Here is a 20,923-nt window from a genome sequence, read left to right on the forward strand (position 1 = left end):
AAAGTTAATTTGCACCACACAAGTGCCAGGCAATGACCATCTCCGAGAGAGAATCTGGCCATCTCCCCTCGACATTCAACAGCATTACCATCGCTGAATCCCCCACTATCAACATCCTGAGGGCTTACCATTGACCAGAAACTGAACTGGAGTAGCCAAATAAATACCGTGGCTATAAGTGCAGGTCAGAGGCTCGGAATCTTGCAGCAAGTAACTCACCTCCTGACTCCTCAAAGCCTGTCCACCATCTACAAAGGCACAAGTCAGAAGTGTGATGAAATACTCTTCACTTGCCTGGATAGGTGCAGCTCCAACAACACTCAAGAAGCTCAACACCATCCAGGACAAAGCAGCCCACTTGATTGGCACCCCATCCGCAAACATTCACTCCCTCCATCACCGACACACAGTGGCAGCAGTGGGTACCATCTACAAGATGCACTGCAGCAATGCACCAAGGCTCCTTCAACAGCACCTTCCAAACCTGCGACCTCTACCACCTAAAAGGACAAGGGCAGCTGATGCATAGGAACACCACCACCTGCAAGTTCTCCTCCAAGCCGCACATCATCCTGACTTGGAACTATATCGCCGTTCCTTCACTGTCACTGGGTCAAATTCCTGGAACTCCCTTCCTAACAGCACTGTAGGTGTACCTACCCCACATGGACTGCAGCGGTTCAAGAAGGCAGCTCACCACCATCCTCTCAAGGGCAATTAGGGATGGGCAATAAATGCTGGCATAGCCAGTGACGCCCATATCCCAGGAACGAATAAAAAAAAAAGGAAAGATGAATCAATCATGCCTAATAGAAGTAGTTAAAAATTGCATTTGATCAAAGGAAGTGGCTTATAAGGTTGCCAGCAAAAGTGGTACGCCCGAGGATTGGGAGCAATTTAGAATACAGCAAAAGATGACCAACAAAATAAAAACCAAGAAAGGGATAAGAGAATATGAATTCAAGCCAGCGAGAAATATTCGGCAGACTGTAAAAGCTTCTTTAGGTATGTGAAAAGGAAAAAATTAGCAAGGACAAACCTGGGTCCATTACAGGCAGAGACAGCAGAATCTACAATGGAGAATCGGGAAGTGGCGGAGAAACTAAACAATTACTTTGTGTCTGTCTTCACAGAGGAAGATACAGAAAATCTCCCAGAAATGTTAGGGAACCAAGGAATTTGTGAAAATGAGGAACTGAAAGAAATTAGTATTAATAAAGAGGTAGTACTCAAAAAATTAATTGGATAAATCTCCAGGACCAGATGAGCTTCATCCCAGAGTGTTGAAGGAGATGGCTGGAAAGATAGTGGATGCATTGGTGGTTATCTTTCAAAATCCTATAGATTCTGGAAATAAATTCAAGAAAGAGTTAGATACAGTTCTTGGGGCTAATGGGATCAAGGGATACGGGGATAAAGCGGGAACAGGTTACTGAGTTTGGATGATCGTATTGAATGGCGGAGCAGGCTTGAAGGGCTGAATGGCCTACTCCTGCTCCTATTTTTCTATGTTTCTATGTTCTTGCAGACGGGAAAGTAGCAAATGTAACCCCGCTATTTAAGAAAGGAGGGAGAGAGAAACGGGAAACTACAGAATTGTTACTTTGACATCAGTAGTAGGGAAATTGCTAAAATCTTTTATAAAGGATGTGATACTAGACGCTTAGAAAATATGATTGGGCAGAGTCAACATGGATTTATGAAAGGAAAATTATATTTGACAAACCTGTCAGAGTTTTCTGTATCTTGTATCATAGGTAAAGGAGAGCCGGTGCTTGTGGGTGTATTTGAATTTTCAGAAGGTCCTGCACAGGAGGTTAGTAAACCAAATTAGAGCCAAATGGGATTGGGGGTAATATACTGGTATGGATTGAGAATTGGTTATCAGACGGAAAGCAGAGAGCAGGAATAAACTGATCATTCTCAGGATGGCAGGCTATTACTAGTGGAGTATCATAAGGATCAGTACTTGGGCCACAGCTGTTCACAATCTAAAAAATGATTTGGATATGGGGACCAAATGTAATAATTCCAAATTTGCTGATGACACAAAATTAGGTGGGAATGTAAGTTGTGAGGAGGATGCAAGGAGGCTTCAAGGGGATTTAGACAGGCTAAGTGAATGAACAAGAACATGGCACATGGAATATAAAGTGAATAAGTGTGAAGTTACCCACTTTCGTAGAAAAACAGAGAGACAGAGTATTTCTTAAATGGTGAGAGGTTGGGAAGTGTTGATGTCCAAAGGGTGTCCTTAGAGTTTCACAGCACAGAAACAGGCCCTTCGGCCCAAGGCGCCTGCGCCGATCATCAAGTACCCGTCCTAACTAATCCCATTTCCCAGCACTTGGCCCGTAGCTTTGTACGTTATGGCGTTTCAAGTGCTCATCTAAATACTTCTTGAATGTCGTGAGTGTTCCTGCCTCTACCACCCCTTCAGGCAGTGTGTTCCAGTTTCCAACCACTCTCTGGGTGAAAAAATTCTTCCTCAACTCCCCTCTAAACCTCCTGCCCATTACCTTAAATCTATACCCCCTAGTTATTGACCTCTCCGCTAAGGGAAAAAGTTTCTTCCTATCTATCCTATCAATGCCCCTCAACTTTGTATATCTCAATCAAGTGTCCCCCCTCAGCCTTCTCCGCTCTAAGGAAAACAACCCCAGCCTATCCAGTCTGTCTTCATAACTGAAATGCTCCAGCCCCCTGGTGAATCTCCTCTGCACCCTCTCCACTGCAATCACATCTTTCCTACAGTGTGGCGACCAGACCTGTACACAGTACTCCAGCTGTGCCCTAACCAGCATTCTATACAGCTCCATCATAACCTCCAGGCTTTTATACTCTATGTCTCGGCCAATAAAGGCAAGTATCCCGTATGTCTTCCCAACCACCTTATCTACCTGTGCTGCTGCCTTCAGTGATCAATGGACAAGCACCCCAAGGTCCCTCTGACCCTCTGTACTTCCTAGGGTCCTACCATCCATTGTATATTCCATTGCCTTGTTCAACCTCCCAAAGTGCACCACCTCACACTTCTCAGGATTAAACTCCATTTGCCACTGCTCTGCTCATCTTACCAGCCCATCTACTTTGCAGATGACACAAAACTAGGTGGGAGGTTGAGTTGTGAGGAGGATGCAGAGAGGTGTCAGGGTGATTTGGACAAGTTGAGTGAGTGGGCTAATGCATGGCAGATGCAGTATAATGTGGATACATGTGAGGTTATCCACTTTGGTAGCAAAAACAGGAAGGCAGATTATCTGAATGGCTATAAACTGGAGAGGGGAATATGCAACGAGATCTGGGTGTTCACATACACCAGTCACTAAGGTAAGCATGCAGGTGCAACAGGCAGTAAAAAAGGCAAATGGTATGCTGGCCTTCAAAGCGAGAGGATTCGAGTACAGAAGCAGGGATGTCTTGCTGCAATTATACAGGGCCTTGGTGAGGCCACACCTGGAATATTGCGTGCAGTTCTGGTCTCCTTATCGGAGGAAGGATGTTCTTACTATAGAGAGAGAGTGCAGCAAAGGTTTACCAGCCTGATTCCTGGGATGGCGTGACTGACGTACGAGGAGAGATTGAGTCGGTTCGGATTATATTCGCTGGAGTTCAGAAGAGTGAGGGGGGAATGTCATAGAAACCTATAAAATTCTAACAGGACTTGACAGGGTAGATGCAGGAAGGATATTCCCAATGGAGGGGGAGTCCAGAACCAGGGGTCATAGTCTAAGGATACGAGGTAAACCTTTCAGGACTGAGATGAGGAGAAATTTCTTCACCCAGAGAGTGGTGAACCTGTGGAATTCGCTACCACAGAAAGCAGTTGAGGCCAAAACATTGTATGTTTTCAAGAAGGAGTTAGATATAGCTCTTGGGTCTAAAGGAATCAAAGGGTATGGGGCGAAAGCGGGAACAGGCTACTGAGTTGGATGATCAGCCATGAACAGGCTCGAAGGGCGAAATGGTCTACTCCTGCTCCTATTTTCTATGTTTCTATCTATATCATCCTGTAGTCTAAGGCTTTCCTCCTCACTATTTACAACACCACCAATTTTCGAATCGTCTGCGAACTTACTGATCATACCTCCTATATTCACGTCTAAATCATTACTTGTACAGTACAAACAGTAAGGGTCCCAGCACCGATCCCTGCATTGCACAACTGGTCACAGGCTTCCACTCGCAAAAACAACCCTCTACCATCACCCTCTGCCTCCTGCCATTAAGCCAATTTTGAAACCAATTTGCCAAATTGCCCTGGATCCCATGGGCCTTTACCTTCTTAACCTATCTGCCATGCGGGACCTTATCAAAAGCCTTACTGAAGTCCATATAGACTACATCAACTGCTTTACCCTCATCTACACCTTTAGTCACCTGCTTGAAAAATTCAATCAAATTTAGATTAGATTAGATTAGAGATACAGCACTGAAACAGGCCCTTCGGCCCACCGAGTCTGTGCCGACCATCAACCACCCATTTATACTAACCCTACACTAATCCCATATTCCTACCAAACATCCCCACCTGTCTCTATATTTCCCTACCACCTACCTATACTAGTGACAATTTATAATGGCCAATTTACCTATCAACCTGCAAGTCTTTTGGCTTGTGGGAGGAAACCGGAGCACCCGGAGAAAACCCACGCAGACACAGGGAGAACTTGCAAACTCCACACAGGCAGTACCCGGAATCGAACCCGGGTCCCTGGAGCTGTGAGGCTGCGGTGCTAACCACTGCGCCACTGTGCCGCCCCCAATTTGTTGGACACGATCTTCCCCTGACAAAGCTATGCTGACTATCCCTGATTAATCCCTGCCTTCCAAGTTCAAGAGTCGCTAAAAGCTAACATGCAGATGCAGCAAGCAATTAGGAAGGCAAATGGTATGTTGGGGATTTGAGTACAGGAGTGAAGAAGTCTTGCTGCAATTGTATAGAGCCTTGGTGAGACCACACCTGGAGTATTGTGTACAGTTTTGGTCTCCTTATCGAAGGAAGGATATACTTGCCATGGAGCTTCACCAGACTAATCCCTGGGATGGCGGGATTGTCTTATGAGACGAGATTGAGGAAACTGGTCCTGTATTCTCTCAAGTTTCGAAGAATGAGAGGTGATCTCATTGAAACTTATAAAGTTCTTACAGGGCGTGACAGGGTGGATGGAGATAGGATGTTTCCCTTGGCTAGTGAGTCTAGAACCAGGGGACATAGTCTCAGAATAAGGGATAGGACATTTAAGACTGAGATGAGGAGGAATTTCTTCTCTCAGAGGGTGGTGAATCTTTGGAATTCTCTACCGCAGAGGGCTGTGGAAGCTCAATCATTGAGCAGGTTCAAGACAGAAAATCGGTAGATTTCTGGATAGTAATGACAAAGGGATATGAGGATAGCATGGAAAGGTAACATTGGGGTGGATAATCTAATTGAATGGCAGAGCAGGCTAGACGGGCTGAATGGCTTACTCCTGCTCCTATGTTCCTACGAACGCCATTGTCAAACATTACACCAAGGACAGACAGACTGCAGGGAGAAGCAGACACACCCATCTCACTGATATCTGTACGTAAATACTTGTTTTCTTAAAAGCATTATTAGAGCTCTGCTTGTGTGCAGCAATTATATAATACTCACATGGATAATTTAGATGGGAGTGGAGGGATCTGCGATTAATAATCCATTTGAAAAAGGGTCCTTCAACAAAAAACATTTGAGAACTACTGACCTATAGGACAGCAGAAGCATCTCTCTCAATTACTCCACTGTTGCTAAATTGTCAGACTGCTTACCACCTGGCATCCAATACTGTATAAGCAGAAATTTCCACTAATTAAAAATTGGGAAGACCAAAGCCATTGACTTTTGGTCCCCATACAAACTCCATTCCCGAGCTGCCAACTCCATCCCTCTCCCTGGCAACTGTCTAAGGCTGAACCTGACTGTTCGCAAACATGGTGTCACATTTGACCCCAAGATGAGCTTTTCAGCACTTGTCAGCACCATCACTAAAACTACCCATTTCTCCCTCCATAACATTGCCGAACTCTGCCCCAGCTCATCTGCTGCTGAAATCCTTGTTCATGCCTTTGTTACCTCTTGACTTGACGATTCCAACGCACTCTTCGCTGGCCTCCACACATTCCACCCTCCATAAACTTGAGGTCTCCAAAACTCTGCTGTCCGTGACCTGATTCGTACTAAGTTCTGTTCACCTATCACCTCTGCACAGGCTGAGTAGCATTGGCTCCATGTTAAGCAGCACCCTGATTTTAAAATTCTCATCCTGGTTTTCAAATTCCTCCATGGCCTCGCCCCTCCCTATCTCTGTAATCTCTTCAGCCTCACAAACCTCAGAAATATCTGCGCTAATCTAAATCTGGCCTTTGAGCAAGGCCAATTTTAATCACTCCATGGGTGGCCAAGCCTTCTGGTGCCTCGGCCCTAAATGTTTTGCCTCTCTACCTCTCTTTCCTCCTTTAAGATAATTCTTAAAACCCACCCCCTTGACCAAGCTGTTGACCATCTGCCATAATATTGTCTCATGTGGATCAGTGCCAAATTTTTCTTTGTAACCTATCTGTGAAGCGCCTTGGATGCTTTATGTTAAAGACCCTATATAAATACTAGTTATTACTGTTGTATAAGCATGGGAGGCCCATAACCCAATACCAAGGGAAAGGTGTCACAGCATCCTTCACACAAGCATCATTATACACAGCACAAAGTAATTGCTAGATAAAAATAAACCATGGTCCATCTAGTTCGCCAGTCACACACTTTGATAATGGCTGGATAACATGTCGGATGACATGATAATCAATCTCCATCAATTAGACCCAAATACGTTCAGTGCACAGCAGCAGCAATACTCACCTGTCTCCATAGGAGACATCGAAATTCTCGATCTTAATATCATATGACTTGTTCTTTCCTGAAGCTTCCAAGCGGCTTTCCTTCTTATTGGAAGCTTGGCTGGCTGAGGCTTCCTCAAGAACCCTGGAACAAATCAGAAAGCATAACCTTAAGGCCAACAGCTAACATAACAGAAAAGCCATTACTGGACGAGCACCATGCAGTGCATAATTTGTCACAGACTATAATCACAAGTAGAATCTTGCTAATGGACCACTCTTTGGAGTGCCATGTCAGGGCATACAATTCCTAACCGCTTGAACTGCTGACCTCACCTATGCTACTATAGCAGTTGTTAAATGGTCCTGTCAACTGTCCTAGACAAACAGAAGATCTGGACAGGAGATGACCATTTGGTCCTTATTGCCAACAATGAACTAATCTTTCCCCATTATTATTTTCATATTCTTCCTGATTAAATAATTATCACATGCCTCTTTGAATGCCACAGTTGATATAGCATCAATCACAATTTGTGGCAAGGCATTCCACATTTGAATAGCACTTTGTATGAACAAGTTTCTTCCAATCTTTCCCTTCCTTTATTGAGTCCTTATTTTAAGATTATGGCCTTATGTCTTGGATATCTGACTCTTGTTCACCTACCTTATCCTCACTGCACCATACTCATTGCCTATTGTAAACAGGCCCCAATCATCATGCGCTGCCCACTGTCATAACCCCTCCTCAAGAAAACCATACCAGGCCCTTGTTAACTATAATCCTATTGCCAATTGCTGATGTCCTTTAACTTTTCGTTCTCTCCCTGCTGCGTAACCAACCCCCTCAACACCCTGTTCCAATCCAGCTTCCACAACACAAAAACAGCGGCAATGAAATTCACGAGCGACATTCACCATCGCCATGGCGCATTACCCTCCGTTTTCACCTCTGCAGCTTTTTAAAAATTTTTAAAAATTCATTCATGGGATGTGGGCATCGCAGGCCAGGCCAGCATTTATTGCCCATCCCTAATTGCCCTTGAACTGAGTGGCTTGCTAGGCCATTTCGAGGGCATGTAAGAGTCAACCACATTGCTGTGGATCTGGAGTCACATGTAGGCCAGACCAGGTACGGACAGCAGATTTCCTTCCCTAAAGGACATTAGTGAACCAGATGGGTTTTTACAACAATTGACAATGGTTTCATGGCCATCATTAGACTAGCTTTAAATTCCAGATTTATTAATTGAATTCAATGGAATTGAATTTTGACATAGTTGCCCACACCATCGTTCTCTATTGCCTCTCCTCCGTTGTCCAGTTCCATGTTGCCTGGTATCACTCCATGTTGCCATTGCTTGGTATCACTCTTGCCAATATCAAGCTATGGCTTCTTTTCCTACACAGATCCATCCTTCACCCTACTTTACTGGGTGCTCCCATTGTGACATGAGGTCAGTTTTGACAGCTATGCGAATGACAGAAACCTACCTCTCTTGCGTCTGCACAGTCATTGTTTGCAGTCGTTGGATTTGTTAGGTGCATGCTGCAAACTACATGCATCAGTGACTCAAACACTTCAGTAACAACCCTTAGGTTCAGTTCAGTAAGGGAAATTTCAAGGGTCCTGCCTGTGCCAAATATCTTGCACATTTGGATCCTTGCCCTATGTGGGGATTTCTTCTTTTGAGCCTCCTTATCTCGAGAGACAATGGATACGCGCCTGGAGGTGGTCATTGGTTTGTGAAGCAGCGCCTGGAGTGGCTATAAAGGCCAATTCAGGAGTGACAGGCTCTTCCACAGGTGCTGCAGAGAAATTTGTTTGTCGGGGCTGTTGCACAGTTGGCTCTCCCCTTGCGCCTCTGTCTTTTTTCCTGCCAACTACTAAGTCTCTTCGACTCGCCACAATTTAGCCCTGTCTTTATGGCTGCCCGCCAGCTCTGGCGAATGCTGGCAACTGACTCCCACGACTTGTGATCAATGTCACACGATTTCATGTCACGTTTGCAGACGTCTTTATAGCGGAGACATGGACGGCCGGTGGGTCTGATACCAGTGGCGAGCTCGCTGTACAATGTGTCTTTGGGGATCCTGCCATCTTCCATACGGCTCACATGGCCAAGCCATCTCAAGCGCCGCTGACTCAGTAGTGTGTATAAGCTGGGGGTGTTGGCCGCTTCAAGGACTTCTGTGTTGGAGATATAGTCCTGCCACCTGATGCCAAGTATTCTCCGAAGGCAGCGAAGATGGAATGAATTGAGACGTCGCTCTTGGCTGGCATACGTTGTCCAGGCCTCGCTGCCATAGAGCAAGGTACTGAGGACACAGGCCTGATACACTCGGACTTTTGTGTTCCGTGTCAGTGCGCCATTTTCCCACACTCTCTTGGCCAGTCTGGACATAGCAGTGGAAGCCTTACCCATGCGCTTGTTGATTTCTGCATCTAGAGACAGGTTACTGGTGATAGTTGAGCCTAGGTAGGTGAACTCTTGAACCACTTCCAGAGCGTGGTCGCCAATATTGATGGATGGAGCATTTCTGACATCCTGCCCCATGATGTTCGTTTTCTTGAGGCTGATGGTTAGGCCAAATTCATTGCAGGCAGCCGCAAACCTGTCGATGAGACTCTGCAGGCACTCTTCAGTGTGAGATGTTAAAGCAGCATCGTCAGCAAAGAGGAGTTCTCTGATGAGGACTTTCCGTACTTTGGACTTCGCTCTTAGACGGGCAAGGTTGAACAACCTGCCCCCTGATCTTGTGTGGAGGAAAATTCCTTCTTCAGAGGATTTGAACGCATGTGAAAGCAGCAGGGAGAAGAAAATCCCAAAAAGTGTGGGTGCGAGAACACAGCCCTGTTTCACACCACTCAGGATAGGAAAGGGCTCTGATGAGGAGCCACCATGTTGAATTGTGCCTTTCATATTGTCATGGAATGAGGTGATGATACTTAGTAGCTTTGGTGGACATCCGATCTTTTCTAGTAGTCTGAAGATGTGGGGATTTAATGGCCCAATTAAACAGGAGAGTTGTTACTCGCATGTCATCATGATCCAAGGAGACTCTTCTTGCCTTTCCAGTGGACAGTAGGATTGTACAGGCAGAAATGTCTGTTTAGGGTAGGTTGCTAGTAAAGTGCTCCAGATAGCCTGGTGACCCTGCCTGAAGCTGCTCTCTCCTTTAATAAAGCTGATTTGTAATTTATAGTTTAAATCATGAAGTTTGGCTTTGTTTATGTTTTGCTATCGAGAGTACAGAATGCATGCTAATTCAGTGACCTAATCACAGTATCCAGCTTGTTTGTTCACCACTGGACAATATATTAGTAGCTATTGTGTGTAGAAAGTCACACAATTTGCTTCATAGGAGTGTAAATGGCTAGTGGTGCTGATCATGAGAGAAATATTTGGCAAAACCCTAAAGTCAAACAGTGCAGGATGTCTAATGTGGACTGTATGGCTCAGTACCACACCAGGCATTAAAACACTGAGCCACAGGGGTACCAGATATTCACTTCCAGTTATCAGTGAGGAACAGAACAATGTTTAGATCAGTAACACACTTTTACTGCACTGTCATTTCATCTTGGAGATCTTCGACCGACTCTAACTCAGACTAATGGAACAAACGCCCTACGTTGAAACAGTTCAAAGAGCCAGCAACTTGGGCAAGTCTCGAACTTTCCCGTGCCCTAGAAACAATCCGCAAATTTGGCACCATGAGTACCCGATAATCGTACTCTTTTAAAGAACACAACTTGAACATATAAAAAAACAAACTTCTTACAAAAGGAATGTATTTCCAACTTCTCGTGCAAGAAGGCTCTAAAAGTGTCAGAGCAGAAGCCACATCAAAGCCAGTAGCTCCAAGAGAAACCACACTTCAAAAGGAGTCTTTGAAGTTTATCCATTAACACAGCGCGATTCAACATTTTTAGGATAGAAACTCATTTGTGGAGTCCATCCAAGAGAGGAAAATGAAACAATATGTGACAAGATTGCACATTTTTAACGTTCAAATCTGCAAGATATTTTCATTGCATATTATACATTACACTTGAAATCAAAGTGATATTTACAGCTAGAATTAGGGAACTGCATACAATGTTGAGATGTTCAAATTAAATGCAACCAAATACCTATTCATTTTCAATACAAATACAAATGGAATTTTAGCAAGGCAAATTGACCTTCCACAGATGAGCGAGAGCCAGTGAAGGAGAATATCCTATCTTACAAATCCTCAGGAGGATTCCAGATTCTTCCCCACGCCCAATATCACAGACAGGGTTCCTGACCAAACTGTTCCACTGCTCCTTTCTGGAACAGTGGAGTCAGACTTCTTGCCAACAACAGTGGGAATAGGAAACAGACACAGCACAATCAAGGGTCCTGCTGGGTGATTTCAAAGGGGCAGAACATGTGCTTAGAGGAGCTGAAATAAGGCCATGGCTTATTTATTTTTGGTGAGAAAACAACGTTTTAAAAAAAAAGCACTGTACTCCCTGTGCTGTGCACTTCCTTACACCACTGCAGCAATGTTACTCTTTGACAGGTGAATAAGCAAAGCCTGAAGCTTTCTCCAAGTCAACATTTCCTTTTTCGGCACATAGTGCCCATTTCTGGCTCGCTGCCTTACCACAACAGCAGGGCTGAAATGAATGACTGAACATTGAGAACCTGTAATAATGCTCCTTCTTACACTTTTTTTTTCAATGCTTCGGAGTTCTGTCAGAGGCATGTGGTGAGAAACTAACGCGGTGGGAGCATCGCGCCACAAGATCAGTTCAGATGAAGCAGGCACTTGGACCTATTTGACCACACTTTCCTTGACCATTGCACATTGAAAACAATTCAGTAGGTGAAGCATTTAGATGTATTGGCCACTGTGATCACTGCTTTTCCAGAATACCAACCCAACCACTTTCCCATTGCAGCATCTATCCATTTCCCCAGGGCCTAGCGCCCTGGCCTCACCTACACTCGATTAACTGTTCCAGCTGCTGATCATCCATTTGGTCTCGGTCTTAAACTTGTCTTTACACTCTGAAACTGCTGCCTTGACATCTCATAGCTTTGGCTGAGTTTTTTTTCTCATATAAAAATAAAAAGCTCAGAAGACACAGGAGGTTAGGCACTTCTAAAGGGTGGGTCAAGTCTAACTTATCTATTAGTGCAGTGGACAGAGGAGTATCTCTATAGACTTTCAGAAGGCATTTGATCAGGTTAGTAGCGAAGATGAAAGCATACAGAATGGGAGGTAACTTTGAGACATGGACTGGTAATTGTTGGGCAGGTAGAACACAAAGAGGAGCAACACAGGAACAGGAGTAGGCCATTCAGCCCCGTGAGCCTGTTCCATGATTTGTGGGATGTGATGAGTAGTTGTAAACGGTTGTTTTTCGGACTGGAGGAAGGTATATAGTTGAGTTCTCTAGGCGTTGGTGTTAGGACCCTTTGCTTTCTTGATATATATTTATAACTTGGAGCTGGGTAACAGGGCACAATTTCAAAATTTGCAAATGACAAAACCTGGAAGTATTGTGAATTGTGAGGACAATATTGATAAATTTCAAGAGGGCGTAGTCAGGCTGGTGGAATTGGCGGACAAGTGGCAGATGAAACTTACTACAGAACGTGTGACGTGATACATTTTGGTAGGAAGAATGAGGAGAGGGAATGCAAGTTAAACAGTACAATTCTAAAGGGGGTGCAGGAGCAGAGGGACCTGGAGGTATATGTGCACAAATCATTGAAGGTTGTGGGGCAGGTTGAGAAAGCAGTTAATAAAGCATATGGGATTCTGGACTTTATAAATAGGGGCATAGAGTACAAGAACAATGAAGTTATGAAACTCTGGTTCAGCCTCAACTGGAGTACTGCGTCCAGTTCTGAGCACCACACTTTAGAGAGGATGTTACGACATTAGAGAGGGTGCAGAATAGATTCATGAGAAATATCCCAGGGATGAGGAACTTCAGTTACATAACTAGGTTGGAGAAGCTGAGCCTGTTATCCTCAGAGAAGAGAAGAAGAGGAGGAGATTTGACAGAGGTGTTCAAAATCATGAAGGGTCGGGACAGGGTAGACAGGGCGTAACTATTCCCATTGGCAGAAGAATCCAAAAGCAGAGGACACTGATTTAAGGTGATTGGCAAAAGAAGCAATGGCGACATGAGGGAAAACCTTTTTCATGCAGCAAGTGGTTAGGATCTGGAACGCACTGCCTGGGATTGTGGTGGAGGTAGATTCAGTCAAGGCCTTCAAAAGAGAATTAGAAAAAGAGAATTATCTGAAGAGGAAACATTTGCAGGGCTGCGGGAAAAAGACAGGGGAATGGGACTAGGTGAGTTGCTCTTGTGGAGAGCCAGCACGACAGGCTGAACAGCCTCCTTCTGTGCTGTAACCATTCTATGATTCTATATGACTAGGGGGTGTTCGCCGGGGCTATGTATTGAGCTTATCAAAATATATTACTAACTTGGATGAAGGTGAGAGGGGGAAACCAGAGAATTATAGACTAGTTAGCCTAACATCTGTTGTCAGGAAATTAGTACATTGTATAATTAAGGCTAATGTGATTGGACACCTTGAAAATTGTCAGCTGATCAGAGAGAACCAGCCTGGATTTGTATAGGTTAGGTTATGAATCTGAATAAACCTATTGAAGATGTGACTAAAGTAGCGGACAGTGGAATGTCTATGGATGTTAGTTATACGTACTCCAAGGGAACATTGGATAGAACAGGGTACATTTTAAATAGTGAAAAGCTAGAAACAGTAGAGGTCCAAAGAGACTTGGGGGTCCAGTTACGTAAACGATGAAAATTTCTGATGAGGTACAGAAAGTAATCAAAAAGGCTAATGAAATGCTGGCCTTTAGATCTAGAAAACAATAATACAAGAAGGTAGAAGTTATGTTAACCCCTGTTTAGATCACACCTGAAGTATTGTGAGCAATTCTGGGTAAGGCCTGGCTACCCAACCCGAACCCGACTACATGTGTTGGGTTCAGGTCGAGTCAGGTCGAAATTCTGAGTCCAGCATTTGGGCTCGGGTCGGGTCAGACACCGCTTCCGGGAAGTCATGGGATCAGGCTTACCCATGATAGAAACAGAAAACAGGAGCAGGCCATTTGGCCCTTCGAGCCTGCTCCGCCATTCATTATGATCATGGCTGATCATCCAACTTAGTAACCTGTTCCCGCTTTCGCCCCATACCCTTTGATCCCTTTAAACCCAAAAGCTATATCTAACTCCTTCTTGAAAACATACAATGTTTTGGCTTCAACTGCTTTCTGTGGTAGCGAATTCCACAGGTTCACCACTCTCTGGGTGAAGAAATTTCTCCTCATCTCAGTCCTGAATGGTTTACCCCGTATCCTTAGACTATGACCCCTGGTTCTGGACTCCCCCACCATCGGGAACATCCTTCTTGCATCTACCCTGTCAATGATTACCCACAACTTCAGCTGCAGGAATAGCCTGCTGCCGGAACAGATGAAGGAGATTTGTGCCGGGTCAGGCGCGAAAAAAAATTAAAGGGCGCGGGTTGGGTTCCGGTTGGCTGTTGTTGGGTCGGGCCCAGGTCGGGTTTTAATTTTATACACGAGCCAGGCTTTAGTTCTGGGCACCACACTTTAGAAAGGATATATGGCCTTAGAGAGTACAGTGTCAATTTATCAGAATGATACCTGGATTCCAAAGGTTAAATTATGAGGAGGGATTACAGAAACTAGGGTTGTATTGCCTGGAATTTAGAAGGTTAAGGGGTGATTTGATTGAAGTTTTCAAGATTTTAAGGGAAACAGATAGGTTAGGCAGAGAGAAACTATTTCTGCTGGCTGGGGAACCTAGGAACAGGGGGCATAGCCTAAAATTACAGCAAGAGCCTTCAGGAGTGAAATTGGGGAACACTTTTACATATAAAGGGTGGCAGAAGATTGGAACTCATCCTCAAATGGCAACTGATGCTAAATGAGCTGTTAATTTTAAAACTGAGATGGATGGATTTTTTGTTAGCCAAAGGTATTGAGAGAAAGGAATTAGGTCGCAGATCAGCCATGATCTCACTGAATGGTGGAACAGGTTTGAGGGGCCAAATGGCCTCCTCCTGCTCCTATGTTCCTAAATATGATAAGAGAATTATATACCCAAGTTTGCAGATGACACTAAATTAGGAGGCACAGTGAGTGACTTGTGTGCATGACAGCAGGAAGTTACGAAGAGACAGACAGGTTAAGTGAGTGGACCAAAATATAGCAGTGGAGCTCAATGTGGATAAATGTGAAAGTCATCCACTTTGGATCTGAGGAAAACAAATCTGAATTATTATTAATGCTGACAGACTTGGAGCTGTAGAGAAGCCAATGGAATTGGGTGTCCATTGACACAAGTAACAAACCTGTTACACAGGCACAAGATGTATTCATATATATCTAAACATATTCAAAAAGGTTAATGGAATGTTGGCTCAAGGGGCTGGAATACAAAAGTGAGGAACGATGCTTTAGCTGTACAAAGCCTTAGTCAGACTCCATCTAAAGTACTGCATTCAGTTTTGGACACCCAACTCAGGATGGATATATTGGCCTTGGAAGGAGTACAGTGCAGATTCACCAAAATGGTACCAGAGTTTAAAGATTTAAATCATGAGGACAGATCGTATAAATTTGGCTTATATTCCTTTTTGTTTCGAAGCTGAGGGATGACCTAAATCCAGGTATTTAAGATGAAAGGGATTCAATAGGGTAAACGCAGAGAAGCTATTTCCTCTGATGTGGGAATCCAAAACAAGAGGGCATAACCTTACAATTGGAGTTCAGCGTGAAATCAGAAAACATTTTCACAGAGTGGTGGAAAGTTGGATCCACTTCCCCAAAAGGCCGTGGATTGTGGGTCAATATAAAGTTTCAAGAATGAGATTGATTATTTTTGTTTGCTAAGGATATCAAGGAATATGTAGAAATGGTAAATGGAGTTCAGGTACAAATCAGCGATAATATAATTGAAAGACTGAACAGGCTTGAGGGGCTGAGTGGCCTCCTCCTGTTCCTGTGTTAAGACATAGTCAGTTATAAGCCCTTCCTCAGAACTGAAAAATATTATAGATGAACAGCATTTAAGGCACAGAACAAGGAGACAACTTTTTCAAGGGCAAAGAGTCTGAGTTTATTAAAGTTCTCTCCTTTCACACTCCACATATATTCTCAAGATTAGCAGCGATGCTCTGGTTTGTTCACAGCCCACTCCCTCAGCTCTGGCAAATAAGTGCACACACAAAAATTCCAGTACTTACAAAGGACTTGCTGTCTTCTGTGAACTCTTCTCCGTCCTCTTTTCTTGCTTTGCTTTTAGCCGGGCTTCAGCTTTTTCCAGCTTCTTAGCATCTACTGTCTGAAATCACAGGATGTGAAAGCAGGAGAAAGTGAAATACTTCACTTGTATTTATCTAGATATTCTTCTTTAGAGTTATGTACGTCAAACTACCGCCTGAAACTGGGATAACCCTGAATGTTTTACTCACCCCTACTCTCCTCCTGCTAACCCCAAAGTTTGTCCCCTTCTCCGCTGAAGATGTTGATAGCCTCGCCTGGAGGCATGACCGCTAGTAAACTTCAACCAAGTAGCCATCGTGTCAGCTGTGGTTGGACGCTCACCTGAGTCACAAAGTTCCAGGTTCAAGTCTCACCCCAGGGCTTGAGCACAAAAATCAAGGCTGACACTCCAGTGCAGTACCGAGAATGTGCTGCACTGACAGAGATGCCATCTTTCATATGAAACGTTAAACTGAGGCACCAACTCCTTGCTCGGCTGGATGTAAATGATTCATGGCACTATTTCGAAGAATAGCAAGGGAGTTATCACCAGTGTCCTGGGCAATATTTATCCCTCAACTGACGTCACAAAAAAAGATTTTCTGGTCATTATCGCATTGCTGTTTATGGGAGCTTGCTGTGCCCATACGAGCTTCTGCATTTGCTGCATCACAACAGTGACGACACTTCAAAAAGCACTTCATTGGCTGAAAAGCACTTTGTTACGTCCTGATGTTGTGCATGATACCAAAGAAATGCAAGTTCACTGTTTCTTTCTACAGCTTCAATATGTCCAACTTCAGTTTTATCAAGTTGATACTGCTCCAGTTGTAAAACAAACTGGGATTGGGTTGTTGGCCCATGGTTGGATATGTTCAAGTGGAGAAAGCAGTTAATTTTCAGTCAATTACACATTCAGGCAGCAGGGAATTTTAATGAATGCTTTATATTTCATCAGTTTGTCTACAACACAAAAGAAGTACCTGTGCTATAAATGAGCAATTTCCACAACACAAACTCAAACAAAGAAATAATTTTGCACAAGCAATTAAGTGTTCTCCTTAATGGCTGGGAGAGGTCTGTGCAAGTTGCACTGAAATCACACTGCAACTCTGGCAAGTGCCATAATAGTTCCGAAGAAGGGTCACTGACCCGAAACGTTAACTCTGCTTCTCTTTCCACAGATGCTGCCAGACCTGCTGAGTGGTTCCAGCATTTCTTGCTTTTATTTCAGATTTCCAGCATCCGCAGTATTTTGCTTTTATTCTGGCAAGTGGAGCTAACAGGAGCACTGGGTTGTGGTTCAATTGCCAATCCAGAGAATTTAGCACATATCCTATCAAGAAACCTCTGTGTAGTAATGAGAGAGCGCTGTACTGTCAGACAAGGTATCGGTTCAATGAGGTATTAAACCAAAGCCTGGCCTGCCTGTTCAAGAACATAAAATGGCATCATCGGAAGAGGAGCAGGGGAGTTCCCCTGACATGCCTCAATCAAACCCTCCTAAAAAAAAAAATTAGCTCACTGATGTTTGTGGGATCTTATTATGCACAAATTGGCTGCCATATTTGCCTGTGAAACAGTGACTGCACTTAAAAACACATTCATGGCTGTGAAGCACTTTGGGATTCCCTAAGGATGTGAAAGGAATTAGATCAATGCAATTATTTGTTTGGAGGAATTAAGTGGAGTCTACGATAGCAAGGGTGTGGGGGAAGAGTGAGCTTCACAGGTCAGAAGGCTTTGATTAAACAGTGAACATGCAAAGTGTTCAGACACTTCTTAGCTTGTTTGGATGAGCTGCCTTTTGTCACTCTTTCTCTAGCAGAGGGCTCATTTTTCTTCCACAGAATACATCACAGAAGGAGGCCACTTATCTTGTTTGAAAGAGTTACCCAATTAGCCCCACTCCCCTGCTCTTTCCCCATAGCCCTGCAAATTTCTCCAATCATGTAGTTACCAAATCCCCTTTGAATGCTATTGAATCTGCTTCAATCACTCTTTCAGGCAGTGCATTCTAGATCACAACCACTCGCTGCATAGTTGCCACATTTTTCCCCCCCCCTCACATTGCCTCTGGTTCGTTCGTAGAAACATAGAAAATAGGAGTAGGCCATTCGGCCCTTTGAGCTAGCTCCGCTATTCAAGAAAGATCATGGCTGATCGTCTAATTCAGTACCCTGTCCCCGTTTTCTCCCCATATCCCTTGATCCCTTTGGCATTAAAAAATATATCTATCTTTTGCCAATCACTTTACATCTGTGTCCGCCGGCTCTTGAGCCTTCAGACATTGAAAACAGCTTCTCCTTTTCTTAGCAAAACAATTCATGATTTTGAATACATCTTCAAATTTCTGCTTAATCATCTTTGCTCTGAGAACAATCTCAGATTCTACATTATCTCCACATAACAGTAATCCCTCACCCCTGGTACCATGCTAGAAAATTGCTTCTGCACCCTCTCCAAGGCCTTGACATCCTTCCTAAAGTGAGGTAAGCAGAATTGGACACAACACACCAGCTGAGGCCTAACCAGTGTTTTATAAACTTCCTTGTTTTTGTACTCAATACATCTGTTACTAAAGCCAAGGATACCATTTGCTTTCACAGATTTCTGAACTCGTCCAGCCACCTTTAAAGATTCGTGTATGTGCACCCCCATTTTTCTGTTCCTTAATGCCCTTTAAGATTGTACCATTTAGTTTATATTGCCTCTCCTCATTCTTCCTACCAATATGTATCAGTTTGCACTTCTCTACATTCAACTTCACCTATGCGTCTGCCCATTTCACCAGTCTGCCGATGCCCCCCTAACACTGCAGACCATCCTCCTCATTGTTTACTACATTTCTGAGTTCTGTGTCACCTGCAGGCATTGAAAGAATGCCCTGTACACTCAAGACCAGGTCATTAATATACATATAAAATTGATCAGTGGTTCTAACAGCACTTCTTTGTGGGGGGCGGTCACCAATGTATATTCATTGCCTTGATGGGCTTGTTTCCCAAACATTTCTACTGTTGGTTTCAGGGTTTAGAATGTCAGCATGGCTTTTACTTTCACTTGATTCATATCAAAGGCAGTAATCTACTTAAGGTGCATTAACTTAAAAGGTAGTCTCCTCCTAATACAGGTTTCACTCACCGTGCCTAAATCCCTTCTCATCATCCAGATTCCTTTGACATCTTCGGTCTTGTAGTCTGTATCCAGCATATAAAACACGCAAAAAAAAAAAATCAGTACATTTTTCTCCTATAAACCCATCACGTACATTGAAAATCCCATGATACAGTGTTAACTTCAGCATTGTTCTGCCACTGGCTAATGCCAATTGGGTGCACAAAGTACACTTTGACAAGAGATAAAGACACAATCTCGAGGAGACAGTCTCTCTCAGCTTGGCCTTCAATGCAATTAGGCACCATTTTTCTTTGTTTTCTGCACAATCAGCCTCTGCTCAGCTGCAAAATTAGAATATAGAACAAAATACAGCACAGAAGGAGGCCATTCAGCCCATTGTGTCCGCACCAGCCGAATAAGCTATCCACCCAAACTAATCCTACCTTCCAGCACCTAGTCCATAGCCCCGCAGGTTACAGTGTCTTGGGTGCATGTCTAAGTACCTTTTAAAAGAATTGAGGGTCTCTGCCTCCACCACCGATCCGGGCAGTGAATTCCAGACACCCACCACCCTCTGGGTGAAAAAGTTTCTCATGTCCCTCTAATCCTTCTACCAATCACCTTAAATCTGTGTCCCCTGGTAATCAACCTCCCTGCCAGGGGAAACAGGTCCTTTTTGTCTACTCGATCTAGGTCCCTCATAATTTTGTACACTTCAATCAAGTCACCCCTCAGCCTCCTCAATTCCAGGGAAAACAACCCCAACCTATCCAATCTTTCCTCATAAATGCAACCCTCAAGCCCTGGCAACATTCTTGTAAATCTCCTCTGTACTCTCACCAGAGTAATTATGTCCTTCCTGTAATGTTGGGACCAGAACTGCACACAATACTCCAGCTGCAGCCTAACCAGCGCTCTATACAGCTCCAGCATCACAACCCTGCTTTTGTACTCTATACCTCGGCCAATAAAGGAAAGCAATCCATATGCCTTCTTCACCACTCTATCGACCTGTCCTGCCACCTTCAGGGACCTGTGGACATGCACTCCAAGGTCTCTCACTTCTTCTACACCTCTCAATATCCTCCCGTTTATAGTATATTCCCTGGCTTTATGTGCCCTCCCCAAATGCATCACCTCACACTTTTCAAGATTGAAATCCATTTGCCATTTTTCACCCCACTCAACCAAACCATTGATATCATTCTGGAGTCCATGACTCTCCTCACTATTAACTACGCGACCAGTTTTTGTGTCATCAGCAAACTTCCCAATCATGCCTCCCACATTTAAGTCCAAATCATTAATATTCCACAAACAGCAAGAGACCCAACACTGAGCCCTGTGGAACATCAACGGAAACCACTTTCCATTCACAAAAACATCTGTCGACTACTACCTTTTGTTTCCGGTCACTGAGCCAATTCTGGATCCAACCTGTCACCTTCTCCTGTATCCCATGGGCTTTCATTTTATTGACCAGTCTGCCATGCGGACCTTGTCAAATGCTTTACTAAAATCCATGTAAACCACATCCACTGCACTACCTCATCAATCCTCCTTGCTACTTCCTCAAAAATCAAGTCAGTAAGACATGACCTTCCCTTAACAAATCCATGCTGAAAATCCCTCA

The 20,923-nt window shown here is 44.0% G+C and overlaps 1 protein-coding gene across 1 annotated transcript in view; it reads right to left on the minus strand.

Annotated features, from left to right (window-relative positions):
• abcf3 (ATP-binding cassette, sub-family F (GCN20), member 3) overlaps positions 1–20,923 on the minus strand; it is a 158,704-nt gene that overhangs the window by 93,822 nt on the left and 43,959 nt on the right. The window contains exons 4-6 of the mRNA XM_068042825.1: positions 19,315–19,370; positions 16,152–16,249; positions 6,878–7,000 (exon numbers count right to left, since the gene is read on the minus strand). Of these exons, the coding sequence (XP_067898926.1) occupies positions 6,878–7,000; positions 16,152–16,249; positions 19,315–19,370 (277 nt within the window). The remainder of the gene's footprint in view (positions 1–6,877; positions 7,001–16,151; positions 16,250–19,314; positions 19,371–20,923) is intronic.

The sequence above is a fragment of the Heterodontus francisci genome, chromosome 11, assembly GCF_036365525.1.
Source record: "Heterodontus francisci isolate sHetFra1 chromosome 11, sHetFra1.hap1, whole genome shotgun sequence".
In the NCBI taxonomy this organism is placed as follows: Eukaryota; Metazoa; Chordata; class Chondrichthyes; order Heterodontiformes; family Heterodontidae; genus Heterodontus; species Heterodontus francisci.